The sequence below is a fragment of the Peromyscus leucopus genome, chromosome 1 (assembly GCF_004664715.2).
Source record: "Peromyscus leucopus breed LL Stock chromosome 1, UCI_PerLeu_2.1, whole genome shotgun sequence".
Classification (NCBI taxonomy): domain Eukaryota; kingdom Metazoa; phylum Chordata; class Mammalia; order Rodentia; family Cricetidae; genus Peromyscus; species Peromyscus leucopus.
This window is the reverse complement of record NC_051063.1, coordinates 57,993,280-58,017,671: the sequence shown is the minus strand read 5'-3', so window position 1 is coordinate 58,017,671 and position 24,392 is coordinate 57,993,280. Positions and strand designations below refer to the sequence as shown.

The window sequence follows — 24,392 nt, the reverse complement described above, 5'->3', positions numbered from 1 at the left end:
CCAACATATTGCTTGACATGCAGGGGAACGTGATAAGGTCAATATGTCCCCAGCCACTCCAAACATGACATCTGACGTGGACTACAGGCCACTCCTGCTTACTTGGGAGGTGGGCAAAAGAATTCCACTCTTCCAGGGAGGGAAGGATGGGTCACTGAGATCCTCCCCTGTCAGGCCCCAGACGGAAGTGACTGAAAAGTGGTCACCAGGCACAAGAGTGAGGCAGCGAGGAGTCAGGCACCATTTTTTATAAAAACGCATAGTCTCATTTTCCACTCTTTAAAATCACATTCAAAAATCGGCAAAGAGACGCCCCGGGAGTGAGTAGACAGGGGGGGTGCGCTGACCCAGCCCCAGGGGAGAGGGCGCGACACCACACACAGCTGCATGACGGGTACAAGGGGGCATGCGGTGGGCGAGGTGGCCCTGTGGGCGGTGGCACTGACAGGACACGGGCTGGGGGCTGGACAGTGTGGGTGGGGACACACTGACCAGTTAGGACAAGGAGGACTGGCCCAGCCGGGCTCCTGTGCTGTGCCACCCACCTGCCCAGGCTGTCCCACTGTGGTCCTGGGCAGGTGAGCCTCACACAGCCCAGGGTTGGGGACCTGGGTTCAAGCCAGGCCAGTGTGGCCCAATCCACGACTGCCTTTTCTGTGCTCCTGAGTCCGGGCACGCCATGGGAAGAAGAGGGGCTGGCGTGGAGGCCAGCAGCGGCCACTGCCGGCGCCAGCCTTCTGACCCAGCCTTAGCGTCCACGAAGGGGGGGGGGTGACACAGAGGCTTTTCCTGAACAAGGACCTAGGAGCCAGTCACGGGGACCTCCAGGTCTGGGGAGACAGGGCCTTCTCTCACCAGTGGCAAGAGGCCAGAAGAGCAGGGGTCTGTCCCTCTGTGGCACGAGGGCTGTGACAGGAAAGTTCAAGTAGTATCCCTGTGGTGCACGCTCCGTCATGGGGTGCTGGCTGGGCCACAGGCTGAGCACGGCCCACGGAGCCTGACGTGGCCCACCTACCAAGGGTGGCTTCACCCCACGGAGGGGCGAGAGGGCTGCTGAGAGTTGCTCCTCTTCCCTACAGGAAGACACTGGGAGCAGGGACCCTGGGTGGGGGGTGGGGGTCAGGGCAGGGGTCTCAGACAGTGGCTGGGTTGGTGGCAGCAGGAGCCAAGGCAAGCGGGCCCCTCCCTGGGGGCTGGGCCAGGCTGGGGCTACAGGAAATCACAATAATTACAAAATAAAACCTTTTCCGCTTTGCGGGAAAACAAAACAAATAATAAAAATTCGACAAAATAAATTAGAGGTTTATAAAAGGCGGGTGGGCAGGCGGGCAGCGGATGGGCGGGTCAGAGGCCGTTGGCACTGCCACGCTGGATCAGTGGCACTTTACTCAGCTCCACCACAGGTGAACGTGGCTTGTTCTTCATCTTGGGCACTCGCTGCACCAGCTGCTGGGCCTCACGGTAGGCATCCCGCAGCTCTTTCTTCCACTGCACCAGCTCAGGATCACTCTGTACATGGCCAGGCTCTATCAGGCTCTGCTGGCCGGGCTCCCACCCGCCTGCACCCTCACCTCCGGGCCCCCACTTACGTCACACTGAAGGACGAACTGCTTGCCCCCGCGGATCTTAAGCAGGAGACACTTGCGCTCCTTGATCTGCGTCTCTTCCACCGACTGGATCTCTTCCATGGTCAGGAGGCTCTGCTGCAGGGTGGGAAAGGCAGAGCGGGCAGTGGAGGAAGGCCCCGGCCGGGACCCACCCTGCGCCCACACCATGTTCTACCAGCTCCCCTTCTTACCGGAGCCTCGCCTTCGCCCCGCCACTCCAGCCGGTTTGGGAAGAGGTAGAAGTACCGCCGCTGCCACTGGGTCAGGAAGGGGTTGCCCATCTTGGACATGTAGCCGTGCATGATGCAGTCCTTACCCAGGGCGTAGTCTGCACGAGAGAGGGTGTAGGCTCAGCCCCCGCCCCCGCCCCGTCTCTGGCTGTGCTCTTGGTCCGTTTCTTAGCAGAGCCCACTTCTCATCTCTGCGGTGTACAGCAGGCCCGGTGTCCCGAGTCCCGAGTCCTCACCCTCCTCGTGGCCCAGCTGCTTGTTTTTGGCTTTCTTCCTGGCCTCCAGCCGATCTGTCTCAGCGTTGATGGTGTCAAAAACAGTCTCTGCCACCTCCTGCTGCCACCGCTCCGAGATGGTGAGAGGGAAGTTGCGGTACAGTTCCTGGTCGCTGTCCAGTAACTTCACCAGGTGGACATGGCAGGGGACGTGGAGAGACAAAGGATGCCAGGACATGGTCAGCCACAGGCCTGCGTAGGGCCCTAAGTCAGGGACGGTCTCTTGTGACCACCGTCCCCAGGGAGGTTGAGGGATGAGGAAGTAAGGCCCATAGCCCACAGGGCTACCACTGTGTCTCACGGGGTGGAGGAGGGGCAAGGGCCATCCAGAGCAGGCCAGGCTCGGGGTTCAGGGGCCAGGCAAGGTGCAATACCTTGATTCCTTTTGTGTCCTCCTCATCAAAGGAGCCAATGTCAAAAGCATCAGCTGCATTCACCTCCCCACGTGGGGGGATCAGTGGGGGTGGGTACTGCAAAGAGCAGGGGTTGGCATCAGCAGGGGTGAGGGGCCATGGAGTTCCCCGTCCTACCCCTGGACAGACTCTTACCTTCTGTAAGAAGACCATCTGCCAGTCCAGTGAGCGGAAAAAGGGGCTTTCTTTTACCTCCTGAGCTCTGTGGAGAGACACACTCAAGTTGGGCTAGGTCCACACTGTGGGGTCATTAGCTCAGGCTTGCTTCCTGGCTCAGTCACCTTTTGGCTCTATGATCTTAAGTGAGTTCCATACTCTCAGCCTGTTTGTTCATCTCTAAATGGGAGAAGCAGTTCCCACATCCTGGGCTGGTGTGAGTTTTAATACCGCTTTGCTTGGCAATTAACAGATATCCCAGTGGACATAAAAAGCTGCAATTAAGCTGGGTGTGGTGGCATAGACCTCTAATCCCAGCACTTAGGAGGAAGCAGGAAGATGAGTTCAAGGCCAGCCTCAGCTACAGAGTAAGGGTAGTCTAAGCTACGTGAGACCTTGTCTTGAAAAATAACCCCCACCTCATGCAAAATAAATAATAAATAAATAAAAAATAAAACAACAAACCAACCACTGTTATAATTATGGTCATCATCACCTTGCTACAAAGACTCTTCTGGTTCTTTTGAAAGCTGATCCCTAGTTGGTTCCAACAGTGACACATCCAGTCAGCCCTGCCACCTTGAGGACACTGGACAATGTGGGCCATGACTTCTCTTATGAGCCCCTTACAAGGGGGTTGAAACCATGGAAGAGTCCAAATGATGGAAGAGAACCACTGTTCTAACGGGGCACAGGCAGAGGCCCAGGCAGGCTGGCCCAGCGGCCCACAGCAAAGACTGAACATGGCCACATGCTGGAGGGGCTAGGACACTCACCCACGGCCCAGACAGCCTAGCCTCCGATTGACGTCCCTCTGCAGCAAACCTTCCAGCAGGGACCGGAGTTCAGGGGAGAAGGAATCAGGCAGCTCGACAGCCTTTGAGGAAGAGAAGGAGGGAGTCAACGGAACCCCGGAAGAGCCCGTGGCTCTGGGGGAGGGTAGAGGCCAGAGCAGGAGGTGAGGCGCAGCCTCCTGCTGGTCCCCAGCAAATGTAAGCTCTGACAGAGGAGGCAAGAGGCCTGCCTCTCCCTTAGGGCTAGAGAAGGGGTCACTGGCTCAAGAGCTGTGCTGGCTGGAGGGAACCGCTGTGGACCTTACCTTCGACCCTCCCACTCACCATTGTCAAGGTCATGCGATCAATCTCATGCTTGTCTTTGGTCTTGTGCTGCCGAAAGGGGCTGTGTCTGGACAAGAGGTCAAAAAGACCAACGTCAGAGACCAAGAGTGGGAAAACTGAGGCAGACTGCGTGAAGGAGACCTACGAGAAGGGAGGGAGGGAGGGCTCCACCCCTAGTCCCCAGGCCCTGGAGGGCTCCCCCCCTGCTTCCTACTTCCTATCCTGATTGGTGAACAGTGTCTCAGGGACTCACCCCACTTGCCCACCTGGGACAGCCTACTCACCCCCGCAACAACTTGAAGAGCATGCAGCCCAGGGAGAACCAGTCGGCACTGCTGTCATAGGCCACCCCCTTCTGCAGGACTTCGGGGGCCATGTACCCGTGCGTGCCCCTGTGGGAGCACAGATGGTAAGTGAGGTGCAGGAGGTGCGGGAAGGGAAGGGATGGCTTGGGCACTCACACACTGGCATGGGGCTTCTTCTTGGAGAAGTCACAGGCTAGGCCCAGGTCCGAGATTCTCACGTGGCCATGCTCGTCCAGGAGAATGTTGGCTGGCTGTGAAGAAAAGCCCAGTGAGCTGCTGGGCCAGAAGGAGGCCAGCCTGGGCCTTCACTAGAGGAAACTAAGTTTCTGGGACAAGGCCCCAGGTAGGACACCCCTTCCCCCACACCACAGCTGAACTCAGGAAGCGGCTCAGGCAGGGAGGGGAGAAGGGCAAGGCAGGGTGACAAGCTAACCTTGTCTCAGGACTAGAGGGAAGGATGGGTGGCAGCAGCCCCTCACCTTCAGGTCCCTGTAGACTACAAAACGGTTGTGCATGTGTTCAAGACCCAGGATGATCTCGGCTGCGTAGAAGCGCATGTCGGCCTCAGAGAAGACTCCATGCTGAGACAGGTGGTAGTGCAGGTCCCCACCTGAGGGGTGGCCCTCCAGGTGAGACTCAGCTTCCTGCCCAAGTCCAGCCCTGGGTCCACCCCCTAGGGCTGGTCCTGGGCTCACCATTCATGAGATCCAGGATGAAACTGAGCTTGTCTGGTGTGTGGAATGCATATGACATGCACACGATGAAGGGGCAGTCCTAGGAGGGAGGGGAAGGTGAGCAAAGACCAGCTGAGGCTTGGGTCAGAGGTCACTACGGGGGCCCGCTTGGCCTCCCAGCTCACCCCGGTGCTGACAAGGGAAAGCATGATCCGCTCGTTCAGAGCCAGGGTCTCTCCCTGCTTCATCTTGATGCGTTTCTTGTCCAGACACTTCATGGCATACCTGTGATGGAGGAGGAGGTCAGCTGTATCAGCACACCCCTGCAGGGCAGAGCCCCAGGCTGCCTCAGCAGGCTGCTGATGAAGACCAGACGCAGGACAAACACGTGACACAGCCAGGGCTTTAGAGAGGGCAAAAGGTGCTGGCAAGTTAGTCTCTGAGGAGCCTGAAGGAGACAGAACAGCCAAAGCAAGACAGGAAGGAGGGCAGCGGCAGGGACAAGGTATGCTCCTAGGCAGAGACTGAACATTCAGGGACGGCAAGCTTGGGACACCAGTCCCCACAACAGCTCTTCCCTAGAAGGCCCCAGCCCCTCATGATACCTCTAGAGGCCTGACTCCTCCCTCAGGCGCCCCACCCAGTGCCAGCTGATCAGGGTGCTCACATCTTGCCCGTGTCTGCTTTCCGGCACCCGTAGACCTCACCGAAGCCCCCACGCCCGATGATGCGATGCACACTGAAGTCATTCATGGTCAGCTGCGGGGTAACAACAGCTGAGGTCACTGCAGGCCTCCTGGGCCCAGCCCCACAGCACAGGCATTGGGCAGCAGGGACAAGCCCAGGCACCAGGGTCCTCTACGCCTGAGATCTAGCCACACACTTACCTTTCTCAGGCCTCCCCAACTGGGATCCTAGCACCGGCCCCCCTCCCCTCCAGAGCCACCACTGTGAGGCTGCCAGCAGGGCCCTGGCATTTCCCAATGGTCCCCTGGCACGCCAGCGCCCCGCCCACTCACATGGATGTTGAGTTCAACGTTCTTCCACTGGCAAAAGCGTGTGAACTTGTCACTGGGAAAGAGAGAGGGCGCACACTTAGGCAAACTTCAAGCCTACCCCACCCACTGTCCTTCCAGAGTCCTGGCAAGTAGACCCCCGAGCCTGTGGTCAGCTCAGGCCATACACCCTCAGCAGCTGAGCCATGATGTCCTACTGGATCAGAGAGATGGTCTCCAGTCAGACTTCCACCCACCAGGGTATGGCACCTGCTGCGCACACACCTCTAGCCAAGAGTTCATTACCAGGAAGTCATCTTCTCAGCCACCCCACCCCTTCTACGGCTAGGTAGCTAGGACTGAAAATGCTGCTCCTTGCATTCTGCCTAGACTCTGCAGGTTCAAGCCACAGAAGACAGTATGTACTTCAGGCCTAGCCCTGACACTCCACAGCACAGGGAGACCAGCACGGTGACCCCAGAAAGACAGAGTGAGAGAAGAGGACAAAGTCTGTGTGACCTCCCACGAGTAACTTTGATAGGACATGGACAGACCTAGCACCTGCCTACTCAGAATCTCTTTTCCCTCTTACCTCTCAATGAACTTCTGGAACACATCCCCTCGGAGGTTCTGACAAATCTCCTCAATGTATGGCTGTGGGGAGGGAGCTGGGAGTTGGTGACCAAGTCTATTAGCCCCTGGAGACCTGGTCTGCATCCAGCCCCAAGCTCCAGAACTCCAGCTGTCTGAGGCAGGAGGACCTGGTCTGGGGAGGGTGGGCCATGAAGAAAGGAACCCAGCACGCACCTGGAAGAGATCTGGAGGCACCTGCTTCTTCACCAGGTGGCCCTGGACATGCTCGGTAGCATTCTTTGAAAAGGGCTGGAGAAGACAGAAGTGGCTGTGCGTCCCATACAAGGCTCTTTCTTTCTTCCCTTCCAACCCCAGGTTGCTGGGGGCCAGCACATGAGTTGGCACCCAAGGACAGCTGACCGAGACACTCACATGTGAGCAGGCCAGCAGTTCTTTCATGATGTAGGAGTCAAAGATCTCCCGGCTGCGGACCACACGCTCCTCCTCTGTCTCCAGCTTCTCATATTTCTTGATCTGGAAGGCACACCCACAGATGGTCTGTGGCCAGGGCATGGGACTGGATCCCAGGTACCTCACAGACTCAGCACAGGTGCCAAGCACCTTTCTCCCAGTAGACCTTGACCGTCGTACCTCTTCATAGAACTCCACCAAGGGCTTGGCCTCTTCCAGATGGTTCAGGCAGAAGTCTCGGAAAAGCAGGTACCCTGAAAGCAATCAGGCTTGGTCACGCTGAACCATGCACACCCTCCTCTAAGGGGCCTTCCCGTCATCATGGGGAGAGTGAGCTTGGGGGTTCCTAGACAGAACTAGCCAACTCAGCAGGTGTGATGGAAGACTCTAGGCAAGGTGGCCTCTGAGGCTGCCACCAGCTTGGAGTCCCAGATTCCAAGTTAGGGCCTCTGCACTTCTGCCCTGGCCTCAGATCTGCCTCTGCAGATGATGGCTAGAAAACCCTGGTGCTGTGGCCAAGGAGGGAGGGAGTGTGGCTGGCTCTCCGCCAGTGTGCCCTAACCTCCCCTGCACTGGTGATACTGCCTACTGTGTGCTATGGAGACACAGTGAGGCTATTTTTTTTCCCCCAAGACAGAGTTTCTCAGTATAGCCCTGGCTGTCCTATAACTCATTCTGTAGGCTGGCCTCAAACTCAGAGATCCACCTTCTTCTGCCTCCTGAGTGCTGGGATTAAAGGTGTGCACCACCACTGCCCAGCTTATGGTGAGGTTCTTAGTGGAGACATCATGATGTTCTGGTCACCCGGGCCAGGTCAGGCTGTAGCAGGAGGAAGGCGGCAACCAAGAGAGAGTCTCTCTCCCTACCCCTCCCTCACATCTAGACAATTTCTCACATCTCCCTGACCAGAAAGGCAAGACCAAGGCTCAGGGAGACCCGTCATAAGAATTCAGAGCTCCTTAATCCACTGGCAGATCCCTTGGAGAGCCAGGCCACAGGTGGAGATCTCAGAGCAGCTTCTGGACGAGGCACAGGTGAGGGCCGCTCCTTCCCAGCCTCTAGTCTAGCACAGATGCCTGAGCTGCTGGCGTGTTTTGTTTCTCAAGACAGGGTTTCTCTGTGTAGCCCTGGCTAGCCTGGAACTCACTCTGTAGCCCAGGATGGCCTCCAACTCAGAGATCCTCCTGCCTCTGCCTCCTGAGTGCTGGGATTAAAGTCGTGCACCACCACCTCCCAGCTGGGATGCCTGAACTGTGCTTTCCTGTGTGGCTTTCTAGGCATCTTTAAGGCTCATCGTCAGCCTAGTGTTGTTAATGGCCTCTAATCCCAGGTGTCTCTGCTATTGCCCAAAGCCATCATTTCTTCTAAGGATAGCCTGATCTTTCATTGTGGAACCTTCCAGTGACTTGTGCACAAGGCTGTGGGGAAGACGTGTGGGGTGGCAAAGTGCTCTCTTCCTGACGCCACTGGTTCAGGTCCACCCTGTCTACCATGGGCGACTGGGCTCAAGGTCCCATTTCACAGATCTGAACAGCAAGAGGCTCAGAGAAAGGAGAGACAACTTGCCCAAGGCCAAGACAGCACAGACCTGTACCCCGGGCCTACTTCCCAGCCTACTGCTGAGCTGAGGCTGACCCCCAGTGCCTAGTCCTCCCAGCACCCTCAGTTCCATACTGAGGTCCCATTCTCAGGAAACCCAAATCTATGCCCCGTGTGACTACAGTGGCTTCTTGGGACAGGACCCCAAGCTTTCCCTAGGTTGGGACACAGGGTGAGCAACACGAGACTTCCAAGACCCCCACACACACCAGAGGAAGGATGGAGGGCCAGCTCCAAGGCAGGTTGCTCACTTAGGGCCTGGGGGAGTGGGGGTGGGGATGGTTGGGGGGGCGGGGCCAACCACAGCTCTGCAGGCACCACAGGAAGGGCCCCGCCTCTTCCTGTCAGTTCCACCAAAGGCCCAGGGCAGCTGTGGCTGCGCCAAGGGGAAGCTGCAACTCTCAAAAACAAAAACCCCAAAGGAGGAACTTCCCTGGCGCCTGGGGAAGACTGATGGGCCCCCACCCCCACCACAGGGCTCCCTGGGCAGAGGCCAGGGGCTGGGAGGCATAAAGGGTCACCGTTCTTTACTGGGGAGGAGCAGGGGACAAGTAGCTGGGGGAGCAGGGAGCTGACCCTGGAGTCTCCCTGGAGAGACCTCAGGCTGGGAGAGGAGCCGCACTCACCTAACTTCTGTGAGAAGATCTTTTCAAAGGTCACCTCGCCTCGGTCCTCTAGGTACTTCTGCATGACGCTGCGGATGCTGCAGGGGAAGGACACCGTGAGAAGGGCCTCAGAGCTGGGGTTCCAGGCCCTCCCAGGAGCCTGGGTCAAGGAACCGTTTGTTATTTACTGTGTGTGCGAGGGGTGAACGCTCGCCAGCCTGTGCAGGTCAGGGAAGAAGGCATGGGGGTGTCAGGCTTGGCAGCAACACCTTTATCCCCCCCCCAGCCGTCTCCTCTGCGGTCTTTTTTTAAAGACAGGCTCACACTGAAGCCCAGGCTGGCCCGGGGCCCCATGAGGCCCTCTTTCTTCAGTCTCTCTAGTGCTGAAGTACAGGTAAGGCCACCATGTCTCGCTTGGATGGAACCCCCTTCAACTCAGTGTCAGCAAGTCCTCCAGGGAGCTCCCAGACCCCTAGCTAGCCTGCTCGTCCATTCTGTCCACATGGGTCACCTCAGATGAACCCCAGGTTATGGCGGGCAGCCATTCCTCACCTCTGCCTACTGCCTGCAGAAGTGTATGTCACACACACACACACACACACACACACACACACACACACACACACACACCAACACTGACTCTGGTAACTTAGCCCAATGGCAAAGCCAGGACCTGTCCGATGGATAATGGACAAATCTACAAAATGTGTCTGTTATGTCTGGTCATAGGAAGGAACAAAGCACCCACACCCGCTACCACATGGGTGACCCTTGAAGCGCTCACACTCGACCAGCTCAGGAAGAGGACCACGTAAGGGATGGCAGTCACAAGAGGACTCAGATTTGTATGAGCCCATCCCCATGACTCCATGACGGCTTCACTGACAGAAAATCGGATTTGTAGGTGCTAGGGACTTGAGGGGAACTGCCAAAGGGGCCGTGGGTTTTGTTGTTCATTTGGTGTGTGTGTGTGTGGAGATCAGAGGACAGCTTTGGGAGTCAGTTCGCTCCACCCAGCGCGGGTCTCAGGCTGAACTCAGCTTGTTTTAACCAGCCCCGGGGTAACGTTTCCCTCGGAAGAGAGAGGACTGGGATGAAGGCAGTATAATACAGTGAACACATCCAGAAAGCACTGAATTCCGTTTTTACTTTTTGCTTTGTTTTGTGAAACAGTGTCTTGCTGCTGTAGCTGAGGATGGCCTCAAACATGTAGCAATCCTTCTGTGTTGGGCTTATAAGCAGGTGTTACCACACCCAGCTTCCAATTGTATACTTTTTTCTTTAATTTTTTCAGAGACAGATTTCTGTGTCTCTGGCTGTCCTGGAACTCACTCTGTAAACCAGGCTGACCTCAAACTCATAGAAATCTACCTGCCTCTGTCTCCTGAGTGCTGGGATTGAAGGTGTGAGCCGCGACCACACCCACCCAGCCTGAATACTTTAAAGTGATGACTTTATATGGTATCTCATCTTCATCCTAGCATTCAGGCACATCAGGGGTTCAAGCCTCAGTGTGTGTCCCTAACACGTAGATAATAGCATGACCCCTGCCCAGGGCCACAGGGGAAGGACTGTCACCCAAGTTCCTGAGGCAAACTCCACAGTCACCATCTTGCTCTCACTGAACCCCTGCAGCACTGTGCATGGTCCAGGGAGTCTCACTGCGACGCAGTCCATGCTTAGATGCCTTGCTGTCTCCGCCCTCTCCTTCTGGGCCCCTGGCATGCCAGATCTGCCAACCTGCCCTGCAGCCATCTCTGCTCACGCTGGCCTCCACCAGCCTGGCCTCTTCAGAGAACACACAGCTGCCCGACTGAGGGCACCTGAGACGCCAGCGGCTGTGTGAGGCCAAGTCCTGGTGGACATGTGGAGCCCCAGCAGGCAGGTCTCTGCCCAGGAGATTCTGTGTTTGGCACTGGCGCCCATAGAATCCTTGGCAGGTCAAGCATAGGCTGGCCAGGTCACCCAGGCTAGAGTCAAGGCACTGTTCATGGTGTGAGACCTATACTTGCTTCTAGGCAGGTCTGTCCCTGGTACAGACCCCTTCTCTGTGGTATCAGTGGGTGCTGAAGTCTTGGGGGCCTGTGGTCAGATCAGCTCTGGGTGATGGCCAGCTGCTGTGTGGAGATGGTGGACACTTGCTGGCTTCCTGAAGTGCAAACAGGATGTCACCAGGTGGCGATGCTCAGGGCAGGTGGGGGTGGGGTGTTAAGACAGGTGAGGAAAACCCGGCCCAGCACCAAGAGGCCCACAGAGCAGGGAAGAAGGTGCAGCAAAAACTGCAGGAGCTGGGGCGATGGCTCAGCAGTTAAGAGCACTGGCTGCTCTTCCAGAGGTCCTGGGTTCAATTCCCAGCATCCACATGGTGGCTTTCAACCATCTCTAGTGGGAACTGAGGTGTACATGTAAATAGAGCACTCATATACATTAAAAAAAAATAAATCTTGGCGGGGGTGGGGGGTGGGGGGGGGGGTGGGGAGTGGCGCACACCTTTAATCCCAGCCCTTGGGAGGCAGAGGCAGAGGCAGGAGGATCTCTGTGAGTTCCAGGCCAGTCTGGTCTACAAGAGAGAGTTCCAGGAGAGCCAAAGATAACACTGAGAAACCTTGTCTTGAAAACCATTAAACAAACAAACCCACATAAAGGGAGGAGTAGGGTGCTGGGGATTTCAAAGCTAGGGTCCTTAGGAGGCTGGGATCCAGGACAGAGCAGAGCCCTCATTGGGCCACCTTGTAAGGAAGTAAGCACAGGTAGACACTCTGATAAGGTGGGGGGTGGGCTGGGGAGGCACAGGCTCTTGGGCTGTGGGTGTAGGAGGGGTGTCTGCCAGCCCTACCTTGCACTGTGGGTGGGCTTCCAAGTTCTTGGAAAAATGACAGCTCCAGTCAAAAGGAGAACTGGAGGAAGTATTGCCAGGGCACCAGGCTCAAGGCCTAGCCCTCCCAGGACCTAGCTCCATCCGCCTTCCTCAGGAAAGGCCTTTCAAGATAGTGAAGTATGCAGAGCCGCCAGGGCCCAAGCCTGAAACTGTGACACCCTGGCTCCACCAAAAGCTGTCTCTGACCAGAAGCAGGGCTCAGGGGACCAGGTCAGGCCTTGGTGACTTTGGCTTTCCAGTCTGCAACTCCTGCCCAAGCTCAGGGACCCACACTGTCACCTCAATGCTGGTTCCCTCTGGGACAGCAAGACCACTATTCTCTGGTCAGTGGGAGAGGCACCAAGGTTACATATGCCCTTCATCTACACTGGCCCAACCTCTGTTCCTGGGGACCACCCACCACCAACATGCTTCCTCCTCCTTAGAAAACTCAGAGGGACTCAGGGTAGGACAGACTCAAACCTCACAGACATGTACAAACAATAGGAACTTGAAGAAAAGCTGAGCCAGGCGGTGGTGGCGCACGCCTTTAATCCCAGCACTCGGGAGGCAGGCGGATCTCTGTGAGTTCGAGGCCAGCCTGGGCTACAGAGTGAGTTCCAGAAAAGGCGCAAAGCTACACAGAGAAACCCTGTTTCGGAAAAAAAAAAAAAAAAAAAGAAAAGAAAGAAAGAAAGGAAAGAAAAAACCAAACAAGCAAAAAAAAAAAAAAAAAAATCTAAGGAATTTAAGGCTGAAGAGATGGCTTAGTTGGCTTAGTGGTTAATAACACTGACTGCTCTTCCAGAGGACCCAGGTTCAGTTCCCAGCACTCACATGGCAGCTCACTACTGTCTGTAACTCTAGTTCCAAGAGATCTGACACCTTCACACAATACACATAAAATAAATTTAAATAAACTGTTTTAAAAAATGTGAAAAGAAAAGATGTTAGACTCAGATAGACAAGAGTCCAGCTGGGTGGTTCACACCTAAAATCCCAGCACTCAATAGGCAGAGGCAGGAGGTTTGCTGTGAGTTTGAGGCCAGCCTGGGCAACAGAGTGAGCCCCTATCTCAAACAAACAAACCTTAAGTAAGGAAATAAATCAGACACAGCCCATGCTCTGCCTGCAGCTGGCAGCCTGGCCAGGCAGCCCTCCGCACAGCTGAACCCCCAGACCCTGCAGGGCGGTGGCCCTCCTGAAGAACCTGGCAGGAGGGCACAGGAGCATGGGGCTCAGGAACCTGCAGAACCAGGCGCCTGGATCTCACCTGGCAGATGGCCCAGGAGGTGATACTGTCCCCACCCCAAGTCCTGGGAGCTCTGCTCGTCACCTAATCTTTATATTCTGGAACATTCTGGTCCACAGACAGGCCAGGCCGGGAAGCAATAAAGGGAGGAGGAAGATGTGAGCACGTCAATCTTCCGTGCAGCGGAGGGTCAGATGGACATGGTCAGGCAGCCTCCAGTGGGACGTATGGACAGGAGAATGCTGATGACAGGCAGACATCCCAGCTGTTAGGGAGATCTCACCAGGAGCTGGGCAGGGCACTGGGAATGGGGACCCTGGGCATCACTGGGATACCCTCCCAACCTCATACTGGCTTTCTGAGAACTGGTAAAGCAGGTCATCTTGGCGGAAGGCAAGCCCACCCAGGGCCAGGAGGCTGCTGCCACGGTCTCTCACCATGTGGCCCAGAGCAGCCGATACGGGAGTACCAAGGTACCCAGCAGATACAGTGCTTGTAAGAGACCCTGCCTTAGACAGCCAGGGAACCAGGGAACCAACAGGGCAGGGCTTTCTGCCTTTTCACCAGGCCTGGGGCCTGCAGGAAGCAGGACCTCAGGCTGGAGACGGTCCCTCCCATCAAGAGCTACACCTGGGCATGGCCACAGCCTTCTTCCCAGCCCACAGCACTTCATTTTCTTCCTTAAAAAGAAAAAAGGTCTTTTTAAAATAAGATAAATACTATCCCCCGAACCAAACACCCGGCCAGGCCTGAGCAGAGTCCTTGAGTGGAAGGCCCTCTAGGTGGCAAGTTTAGGGTTTCCAGGCTAGCCCCCCAGAGGTGGAGGCTATGGAAGCTGGCAGGTTAGAAAAGGTGCCACCTGGCCAGAAAGCAAGTGCAGGCTTGCCTGGGGAGCAGCAGCAGTCTCCTGGCTGGTCCCCGACGATGACATGTCCCGAGTGGCATCTTTATCCTCGCCCAAGCCAGTAACTCCATCCGTCCAGAGGTACACGGCTCTAAAATTCCCCTCTGGGTCATTAAGAAAATCAAATGTGCCAGGCAGTGGTGGCACATGCCTTTAATCCTAGGGCTTGGGAGGCAGAGGCAGGAGGAGCTCAGTGAGTTTGAGGCCAGCCTGGTCTACAAAGCAATTTCCAGGACAGCCAGGACTACACAGAGAAACCCTGTCAGAGAAAAAAAGAAAAAAGAAAGAAAAAAAAAAAGAAAAAAGAAAAAGAAAGAAAATCAAATGTGCTGGCCATGGTGGCAGATGCTTGTAACTCCAGCACTTGGGAAGCCGAGGCCAGCATGCAGTAAGCTCCAGGTCAGCCTGAGCTACAGAGTGAGGGCAGTAAGTTTACTACTACTACTCTGGGTGGGAGACACTGGAGACCCCTGTACCTTGGCAACTGGAAGGGCACCCTGGCCAGGTTCCAAACAGCTCTCTCCACACTCCCTAGAAGGTCAAGTCATAAGCTGTTTTATTTACTTTTTTTTGGTATATGGACATATGTGTGGTATGTATGCATGTTCACATGAATTTTGACCCAGTGTACACAGAAGCAGGTACCTGTGCTCATGCTTCTAGAAGCCAGAGGTTGCTGTTAGCCGTCTCTCTCAGTAGCTCAGGCAGACTTTTTCAGAAGCCAGAGCTGGCAGTTCATCTGGCCTAGCAGCCACCTTGCCCCAGGGTCCTGCTGTCTCTGCTGTCGCAGTCTGGGATGACAAGTGAGCACAAGCCAGCCCGCCCCTTGTGTAGGTGCCAGGGGTCTAAAGACTGGTCCTGGAGTGTGCTCAGAAGCTCGGTGACCCACTGAGCCGTCCCCCAGGCCTATTTTGGTTTCCTGATATAGGGCCTTGTTATGTAGCCCAGGCTGGCCTTGAACTAGCAATCTTCCTGCCTCGGCCTCCAGAGTGCTAGAGCCACCATGTGCCACCATGCTCACTCAGCCAAATGACAGACTTCACTGCTGGTTTCCTCTTTTGTAAAAAATGTCAAAGCAATGGGATTGTCACTTCTGTACTGCACATCAGAAAGCCTGAAAGATCTAAAAAAAGGGGGGGGGCCTCTCCTGAAGTGTCAGGGTTTCGGTGCCACTGTTGGCCTGTGTCTTCCCTCCTGGACACTAAGACCCGCTGCTTTAAGCCTTATTATCTGGCACTCCACAACCCCTAACTGCCTACACCAGTCCTAGAACACGATCCTATGCCACACTAACTAGTCCACATTTGTCCTGTACTAGAGGAAGGGGCTCTGGCCAGGCAGTCTCCCAGAGGCAGAGCATGGGCCGGGACCAGAGGCCCGTCGGCAGGCAGGAGGTAACCGAACAGTGGCTGTCACCCCTCTGGCCCTGAGAGCAGCTTTAAACACGCCCATGACTCCACCCTAGAGCCCATCGGAGTTCTGCCAGAGGATTGAGGGCACCTAGGCACTGACATGCTTCATGCCAGGGTGGCTTCCGGGTTGTGGAACATCCCTACGCCATCCCCATCCCTAGCACCTCCACCAGCCAGGGTGCCCACATAGTTTGAGGAGCGGGAAGAGGGCACTTCCCTTCTCTGGCAGTGACTAAGGTGAGGGTGCAGCAGGCAGGGAGGGAGCGGCGTCTAAGCACAGCTTCTGCTAAGACAGGCACTGCATGCTTCAGTAGGGGAGCAAGTCCCACACTCTGGCATAGTGGCCTAGCATGGAGACCCCATAGATGGCTCCCACATAGGGCCAGGGAGCTTAGCTGTATGGACTGGGAGGGCCCACAGGAAGGAGTCTGAGCCTAATGTGCCCATTTTGATAGTGAGGAAACTGAGGGTGGGAGAGTCCGCAGGACCACAGAGGGCAACAGTAAGTCTGTGACAAAGGAAATAGCCAAACTGGCTTTGAGGAGTGTGTCTCAATAGGGCCTCCTCCGCCCTCCCTTCAGCCTCCGTGGGGATGCTGGAGGAGGGTCTCCAAGGCCCTGGGCAGTACCCAGCCTCTTCCCTGATGCCCTCCTTCCACCTCTCCAGGGGCTTTAGAATATGGCAGCATAGCCGGGTGGCAGCGGCGCACACCTTTAATCCCAGCGCTCGGGAGGCAGAGCCAGGCGGATCTCTGTGAGTTCAAGGCCAGCCTGGTCTACAGAGCCAGATCCAGGACAGGCACGAAAACTACACAGAGAAACCCTGTCTCAAAAAACCAAAAAGAATATGGCAGCATATATCCCCAAGAGCCTTCCAGAGTGGAAGGAATAGTCTTGGCTGGCACCATGGTTCTGGTATTTGTGTGACAGTGACTGATACTGTGACACCCCAAGAAGCTGGTGCAGAGGCTACAGGCCTCCAGGCTGGCAGGTCTCAGACAGCCACACTGGGAACTGCCACACTCTGGCAGGGGACAGTTAACAAGCCGTGGACACAGCTGAGGCACTCCCTGGCGGCATTTCCAGGAAACCTGGCACAGAGGTGGTAACAGCAGGAGGAAGTCCCCTGGGGCTTCTTATTAATATTTCTTGATGACTCTCCCTGGGGCTTGACAACGTTCTCAGAGCTCACGTATGGGGCCACTACCAAAGAGGAAAGACCAACTGTATGTAGCCAATCATGTCCGTGCAAACCCTTGGCCAATGAAGGACAACAGTGGCTGACCCTGACCCTGGTAGATGTCCAGTGAGCCCCAGACTCCCAGGTTCTCCTGCAGGATGTTCAGGAAGACACTTGAGCCGTCACAAACAAGACATAAACAGACACCCTGCAGCTTACTGCCTACAGTCTACAGGCGTAGACAGATTAGTATGCACTGGAAACACAAATCTAGGGGTCCTTGCCCCACAGTCCTGGAGGGGGGTTTCTCCCCATTCCAGTTCCAAGGCAATTTCCACCCTCAGAGAAGTGACCCCCATTTTACCACCAAACACCCACGTCTGCATCACCAAAACCGCCCTTTTCAGCAAGCAGTGATGCGAGACAAGATGTCGTTACAGAAAAATGCTGCTGCCAAACGCCTTACTTTCAGGATCTCACTTGAAGTGGGCCTGAAATAACCTGAGTGTAACTGTCCAGAAGAGGAAACGGCCTTGGGAGCCAGCGGGGAGTAGGGAAGGGACCCAGGGAGAAACAGCAGGTAGGACGGAGGCTGTGCGTTCCTCAAAACCCGTCACATGCTCTCGGCTTCTGTTGTTTATTCCCTAATATCTTGAGAACAACAGCCATGTGCAGGCAGCTGGAACTCCCTGGGGCTCTCAGCTCCCTACACAGCAGCCTGGGCACAAGAAGCTGCTGCAGAGTGTGTGCCTGCACTTGACGTCACCCAGGATTTACTACTAGCATGGGTTGTACATTAATAGGACACATCATTCCCAGGCTGACAGAGCCCAGATTCCTGTGCTCCGATCCCAACCTCTGACGCTCAAGCTCCCTTCAAACCCATTTACTGAGTGCACGGTGGAGAAGCAAGTAGAGCTGAGCAACTTAATAGCAAATCCATGAGGGCCTTGCTCCAGAGAGGAGGCCAGATGGGAAAAGGCATCTCAGAGAGCCATTCCCAGGGAGCAGCAGCGGCTTCAAAGGCCCGCAGGGATAGACTGCAGAAAAGATAATCTTGTTTTCAGGGGCAGGAGGGGGTGGGTCGCTGCTACTGGAGTGGAATGTTCTGGTAAGGGATAAAGGCTGGCAGCAGCAGGCTTTCTGCTGCTGATGGAGAAGTCGAGGGAGGAAGAAGAGCAAAAGTCTCCTCAGCACTCCTTCCCCCACCAATCCAGGCAGGAAGTCCTGGCTGCAGTGAGTTAAGAGGAGCAAAGACATGGAGAAGGAAGAGTAGCAGGGTCTGAGGAGACCGGGGAAACAAGCAAGGGGCGGGCGGGCGGCAGCGGAGGAAGCTCATGGTGGGGGAGGGACCAGGAAATAGCCCAGAGAACCAGAAGGCTGCAAGAGGCACCCAGCTCCCACATGCTGCTGGGGCTGCCACTGTCACTGGGGAGAGCAGGGACATCTCCTGGGACCGCCCAGGCAGGGCTCCTCACGCAGGAGCCCTGAGATTAATCACACAGGGCCTCAGTGGTCATATTAAGCAAATGATGATAATTACGAGACTGCAGCAGCTGCTGGGAAAGAGGCAACAGCGTCTGCAGGGCGAGGCCCAGACCACACAGTCCCACAGCCCTGGGAGGTCATTGGTGAAGGACCAGCCTCCTGGTTTTACCAAAGCAGATAAACTGAGGCAGACCCAGTCAGGGGTAGTGTGTCCGGGGCCCATGTGAGCCAGTACTGCAGAGGTGAGGAACCAGGACCCCTGTGTTCTAGCCACACAACACTCCCTCCTGGGAGGAGGTCGGGGATGGGTCTGTTTCCCCAGATCCTCTAGGTGACAGAAGGGGAGGTTCCTTTGCCAAGCTACAGTGGCACTATGCCCAACAGTTCCCATTCCCCAGCCCTGGGAAATAAGAGCTGTGATGCCAAGCTCAGCCAAGCCACAACCCTGGGCACCAGGCACAGAGAGGCTGCCAAGATGGCCCACCCTAGAGAAAGAACAAACTCCCACTGGCACAGGAACAAGCCCCCTTGCCTCTCTCCCTAAGCCTGACTCCACAGTGGGGAGGCAGGACCCTGCATGTGATGGCGCCCCCGGCATGAAGCCGTCCTTCCGTACACTAGCTTCGCCAGGGCGCCTGTTTCTGCTTCAGCCAATGGCGAAGGGTTGGGTCTCGTCTGCCATGACAGCTGATGGCCGGACCAGACGCTGCCCTGCTACTTTCCAGCCACCACCTCGGACCCACGGGTACCAAGACAAGCGGTGTCCGCCACCCACAGTCAGTCACATGGGATGGAGACAAGCAATCAGAGAGTGTGCTGTGGCTGGGGCTCCCGATCTGTGACCCAGCCCTAGATCTTTTGTACGACACACCTCAAGACCTCGATCAGTAAGTGAGGCCAACACTACCTGTGAGGCCGGCACAGCAGAGCTGCGAAGACAAGACACTTGGGAAATGGGGACACACTGGGCCAACGGGAGACACAACCATGAACCACCTTCAAGGGCAAGAGGCAGCCGCCCGAGGATGTGCGACACGCACCACAAAGGTGACTGCTTTCCCTCATGGAAGGCTGGCATGCCCACGGCCACTGCGGGGACTCAGGGCCCTTCCCTGGCCCGAGCACCCGAGTGTTCAGAGTCGGAGGCTCCTCACCACTCACAGATGGAACATTGTCTCAGCAGCATGCTACCGAGGGTCCCTCGTACCAACGCCTAGGTGTCGTCATTCCCTAACTCACAGCCTGCCTCAACTCTGCTCACAGATTACCACCCCGTCCTGGTACTGTTGAGCAACTAGTCCATGTAGGCACGGCCTTGCCAACGTCACACGTTGGTTTTTGGACCAACTGAGAGGACAGATGTCAAAACAAATAATGAATTATTAAAATCTCCATTCTTATATCCGTCTCATCACCACTATCACCAAACAAAAGGGACAGGGAAAGAGGGCCGGCTCATGTCACCAGGGTTCTCCAACACCTGCACAGGCGACCCAAGGCGGGGCCCATCAGGAGCAATGCATTCTGGGGGAAGGTTATCCAAATATGGAGAGTTCTAGAGAAGGCACCACTTCAAACTGCAGACCTCACACCTGCGCAGACTCTCATGGCTGTGGCTACCCTGAGAGCTAGAGAGTGCCCTAGATGCTAATTGCACGCCCCACCCTCTTCCCCTGAAGTTTTGTCATTTCTGAACTCATTTCGTCCTAACTGCTGCTGCCCCTAGACAGCCCTGGCTGACACTCAGTCTGGTTCCTGTTTTGAGAAATCTGATTGCAAATGTCTTAGAAAAAAAAAAAGGGGGGGGGGGAGACCAACGGCCTCTTCAAAATGCAGACCAGTTTTTCCTCTACTGGGCTTGATTCTCAGTCAATCCGAAACCCAGTGAGCAGCCACTGGAGGAGAGGCATGGTTGGCTAGGTACGACAGCATCCCTGTAAGCTGCCCACCCCGCTCCAACGACCGGAGCCACCAGAGACCTATTCCACACTGCCCACATTTCACAGATGTAACAATTAGAAAGGAAAAGAACTCGCCCCATGGCCTATGATAAGAGGGTGGCAGTCAAGTCAGGCCCCATTCTTGGCTGCTAAAGAGGCTGGCACGAAACCCTGCTGGGACTGGCCTCACCACCCACCACAAGGCATCCTGATAGGTAGACACATTGGCTCTTCCAGATGCAGGGCATCTAGGCCACCTTTCAGGTCAGGGCAGTGAACAAAACACACAGAGAAGCTGAAAACTCTGCTGTGGAGGCCAGGTCCCATCGTGGATTACCTGGGGGACACTGCACAAGCCATTCAAGTGTGAGCTGTACCCCCTCTCACACACACCCACACCCACACCTTGTTCTATGGGCACAAAACTACACCTGTCTCACTCACTCTCTGGCCTCTGGTGCAGTTCAAACGGGAAGATAAGTCTCTCTGCCACAACATACTGGACAAACCCCGGCGGCACCTCTCACATCCTGCCTGACTCTGCACCCACATCCTGAACAGTTTCAACTTTGATACCAGGTGCGATGTGCGATGACATCAGTTGTCTCGCAGAGAGGTGGCAGCAAGGTCCAGCTGCTGTAGGACGGGTGTCCCTTAGTCAAAAGTACCCACAAGGCACCACACGTGGGGAAAAGGGTGAAGAAGGGACTCCCCTCACCTAAGCGCTGCCCCCGGGGTTGGTACACACATCACTGCACTGTCCCCCCCAAAAAAAACTCTCAAACCCAAGCCAAGGGCAGTGACACACGAGAGGAGAAGGCAAAAAAAGTCTCCAGACTCGTCCCCCCTCTCCACAAACCTCACAAGAGCGTTACCCACTCGGAGGGGAGTGGATAGGGGAGTGAAAGACCGAAGAAGGGGGGGTGCTGGGAGTCGGGGCAACAGACTGGGTAAACGGAGGCAGACGTGGGGAAGGGAACCCCAAGGGGACACAGAGGGTGGAGGGCAGCGCCCAGCACCCAGAGTGGGAAGACGGCTGCAGCCGAACCAGGGGCTGACAGCGACCAGGCCCGGCAGTGAGATACAGGAAGCGGCAGCGCGGCCCGGGGAGCGCGGCTGGGAGCTTGGAGTTGGGGCGCTCTGGGCTCGCGGGCACCGGGCCCTGTGGCGGCCGGGACAGGGCAAGTCCTGGGTCCTGGGGCGGCCCAGAGAGTGAGGTCTCCGGGGCAGAAGGCTCCCGGAGTAGGGGGCTCCCCGGCTCCCGGAGCAGCCGGGATAATGGGGTCCTTGGGGCAGAGGGTCACCGGAGCAACGGGGAGGGGCCCCGGGGTCTGGGGCAACCAGGATGGTGCGGTCCCTGGGGCATAGGGTCCCCGGAGGAGGTGAGTCCCCGGGGCCTGGGGCAGTAGGGAGAGCGGGGTCCCCGGGGCATGGTCCCCGGGGCAGCGCGTGGGGCCCGGCACAGGCGGGCTCACCTGGGCTCTGGAAGCAGGATCTTCTTGCTGGCGCGCGCGGCCGGCGTGGCCTTGCTCTTCTCCATGGCCATCAGGTAGCTCACATCGGCCAGCACCGCCTCCAGGTCGGCCATCTTGGCGGCGGCGGCGCTGTTCCTCCCGCCGCCCGAGGCTCCGCTCCGCTCCCGCTCGCTCGGCCCGGCCTGGCCCGCGCGGCTTGTCGGCCTCGGCGGCGCCGCCGCCGCCCCGTCCGGTCCCCGCTCGTCGCCCGCTCACAGGCGGCGCCGCCCATGGCGCCGGCTCGGGCCCGGCCCGGCTCGCGCTCCGCTCCCGCCGGGACTGCAGTCGGGGCGCCGCCGCCACCACCACCACCCGCCTCCCGCCCGCCCGCGCCCGGAGCTGCCGCCGCCGCCTCCGGCCCCGCCTGCCGCGCACAGCGCCAGCGAGCCGCCGAGGGGCCGAGCCGGGCGGGCGGCGGGCAGGCGGGGCGGCAGCGCCCCCTAGAGGCCGCGCCGCTCGGGTCCGGGACGCGGCCGGCAGTCCGGGGCTGTTACCTGAGTCTTCTTGCCCTCCGGACTCCAGGACCACCCCAGACTCAGATCGCATGTGAGGATGCTAGACTCCACGCTCCCACCAGGGCGATGACCCCAGACCGTGAATCATAACAAGAATCCCGACACCGACCAAGACCCCAGACTCAGATTTCGGAACATTCTCTCAGGATCACACCATCACAACCACTTCTGACCCCAAGACTATCCTGACAACGGAGCCCCAGACTCAAACCTTGGGCCACGCTCCCGAGTATGAACATTTTGTTGTTGTTTTTCTTACTTTAGACAGGGTGTTGCCGTGTAGCCCTGGGTGGCCTGTAACTCACTACGTAGACCAGGCTGGACACTAACTCACAGAGATCTGCCTGCCTCTGCCTCCCAAGTGCTGGGATGGATCAAAGGCGTGCGCCACCGAACCACACTCCGATGAGGGCTGAAATTTTTATTTTATTCCACTATTTACTTATTATGCACACATGGAGATCAGAGGACAGACAATTTGACAATCAGTTCTCTCTTTTTTAACACATGGGTCCCCTGGGATGGAACCCAGGTCCTCAGGCTTGGCCTTCTTCCCTGGCCAATTCCTGCCTACTCTGTCCTCCCAGCACTAAGTGAAAGCATTTTAAACCACATACACCTCTCTAGAGCACCTCTCCAATTTCCAAGCTGCCAGGACACTTCAAACCCAGCCCTGGACACTTAGAAACTGATTCTTGTGCCAGCCCATGGGCCAGCAAAACAGTACCCTATTTATTCCCTTTGCACTTCTTGACCACTTGGGATCAATCAAATCAGACAGAGGGATGGCTCTCAGTGGATGAGATCCCTGGACGTTCAAGTCAAAACCCAGGCTGCTTTTCCCTGACCCCTGCCTCATCCTCCCCTCTCCTCTACTTCATTACTACAGCCTCCTGAGAATCCTTTGACCTGTCCATATCTCAGGATCCCTATAACCACTGCCCTGCTGATGTGGGCTCTGACCACAATGGCTGTTCTCAAATCTAGATGGAATTACTGCCCATTTAATGCCAAACAACAGCGGTCTAGGCCCCCCAGCACTACCAAGAGTGGAAAGTATTGCTTTTGTTTCTGGTAGACCAGAAGACCTTGAACTCAGAGATCTGCCTGCCTCTGCCTCCCTAGAGCTGGGATTAAAGGCACCTGGCTGAGAATGTCGTCTTTTTTTTTTTTTTTAATGTATACATGTTTTGCCTGTATGTAGTCTGTGTACAATGTGTGTGCCTGATGTTCGTGGAGACTAGAAGAGATCATCATCAGATCCCCTGGGACTGGAGTTACAGACAGTTGTGATGTAACATTTGGGTCTGGGAATTGAACCCAGGACCTGGAGAACACTCAGTATTCTAAACTTCTGAGCCATCTCTCCAGCCTGAGTGTCAATCTTAAGGGGGCACTTTGGACCCCAATCTTCTGCTGCCCAAACCAGATTAGGTGCATGAACAGTGTCTTGTTGTTTTTTGTTTGTTTGTTTTGTTTTGTTTTTTGAGACAGAGTTTCTCATGTAACAGCCCTAGCTGTCCTGGAACTCCCTTTGTAGACCAGGCTGGCCTCGAACTCACAGAAATTTGTGTGCCTCTGCCTCCAGAGTGCTGGGATTAAAGGTGTGCACCACCACACCCAGCATATACACACACACACACACACACACACACACACACACACACATACACACACACACTGAAATAAAGTCTCACTAGACGAGGTTGGCATTGAACTCATAGAGATCTGCCTAAGCGAACAGTCTCTTAAACTGCAAGTTGAAGCTTGAATGGTGAAGCCCTGTGACTCTCTCTAGCTCGGTTCCCTCCATCCCCCAGGGAATCCCCTTTCTCATCGTTAGTTCTCTGCTCTGGGCCTCTGCTCTCCCCTGGACTGGAAGCCCTTTTATCTGCCTTCTTCCCTAACCAACTCCCGCTCATCCTTTCAGACTCCCCGCCTTCCCCACCTTCCAGGCCCTAACTGTCCACATGCTCCATTTCACCCTGACCATGACCTCCTTCCTGCAGGAGGCTGCTACCCCGACTTCCAGGCCCTAACTGTAAACATGCTCCATTTCACCCTGATCACTACCAGGCCCTTTTGCTTTAATTTAAAACTATCACCAGTCAAAACATAAATTGCTGTGAGTTTTACGGTGGGGGAGAGCAGACACTATGTTATTACATGTCTGCATTCAAATGTCAGAAATGTTGATCTATGGGGGGGGGAGATACCCACTGTCTTTCACTGTAATTGAAGTTTCATGGTTCATCTCTCTCTTGTGTGTGAACATATATGTTACAAGCATGTGTGCATGTTCATGTGGGT

The 24,392-nt window shown here is 56.1% G+C and overlaps 1 protein-coding gene across 1 annotated transcript; it reads right to left on the bottom strand.

Moving 5' to 3' along the window:
- Positions 1-233: 233 nt before the first annotated feature.
- Grk2 (G protein-coupled receptor kinase 2) lies at positions 234-21,873 on the bottom strand. The gene is made up of 21 exons (XM_028860633.1): positions 21,529-21,873; positions 9,043-9,119; positions 6,998-7,071; positions 6,779-6,880; positions 6,581-6,655; positions 6,366-6,427; positions 5,798-5,849; positions 5,446-5,537; positions 4,964-5,063; positions 4,800-4,878; positions 4,584-4,714; positions 4,261-4,355; positions 4,084-4,191; positions 3,800-3,866; positions 3,458-3,558; positions 2,661-2,727; positions 2,487-2,582; positions 2,074-2,236; positions 1,799-1,935; positions 1,590-1,703; positions 234-1,509 (listed from the first exon to the last, which is right to left on the bottom strand). Exons 1-21 carry the CDS (start codon positions 21,639-21,641, stop codon positions 1,345-1,347), a joined length of 2,070 nt encoding a protein of 689 aa, XP_028716466.1. The 5' UTR covers positions 21,642-21,873; the 3' UTR covers positions 234-1,344.
- Positions 21,874-24,392: the final 2,519 nt, after the last annotated feature.

What these genes read in the sequence shown, in the direction of transcription:
- Grk2 (XM_028860633.1), bottom strand. Translation starts at nt 21,641, where the DNA reads ATGGCCGACCTGGAGGCGGTGCTGGCCGATGTGAGCTACCTGATGGCC. An exon ending in AAAGCAGACACGGGCAAGAT is followed by an intron (nt 5,064 to 5,445) that starts GTGAGCACCCTG and finishes CCTCCATCACAG; the next exon opens with GTATGCCATGAAGTGTCTGG. An exon ending in GCAGCTGGGCCACGAGGAGG is followed by an intron (nt 1,936 to 2,073) that starts GTGAGGACTCGG and finishes TCTCTCGTGCAG; the next exon opens with ACTACGCCCTGGGTAAGGAC.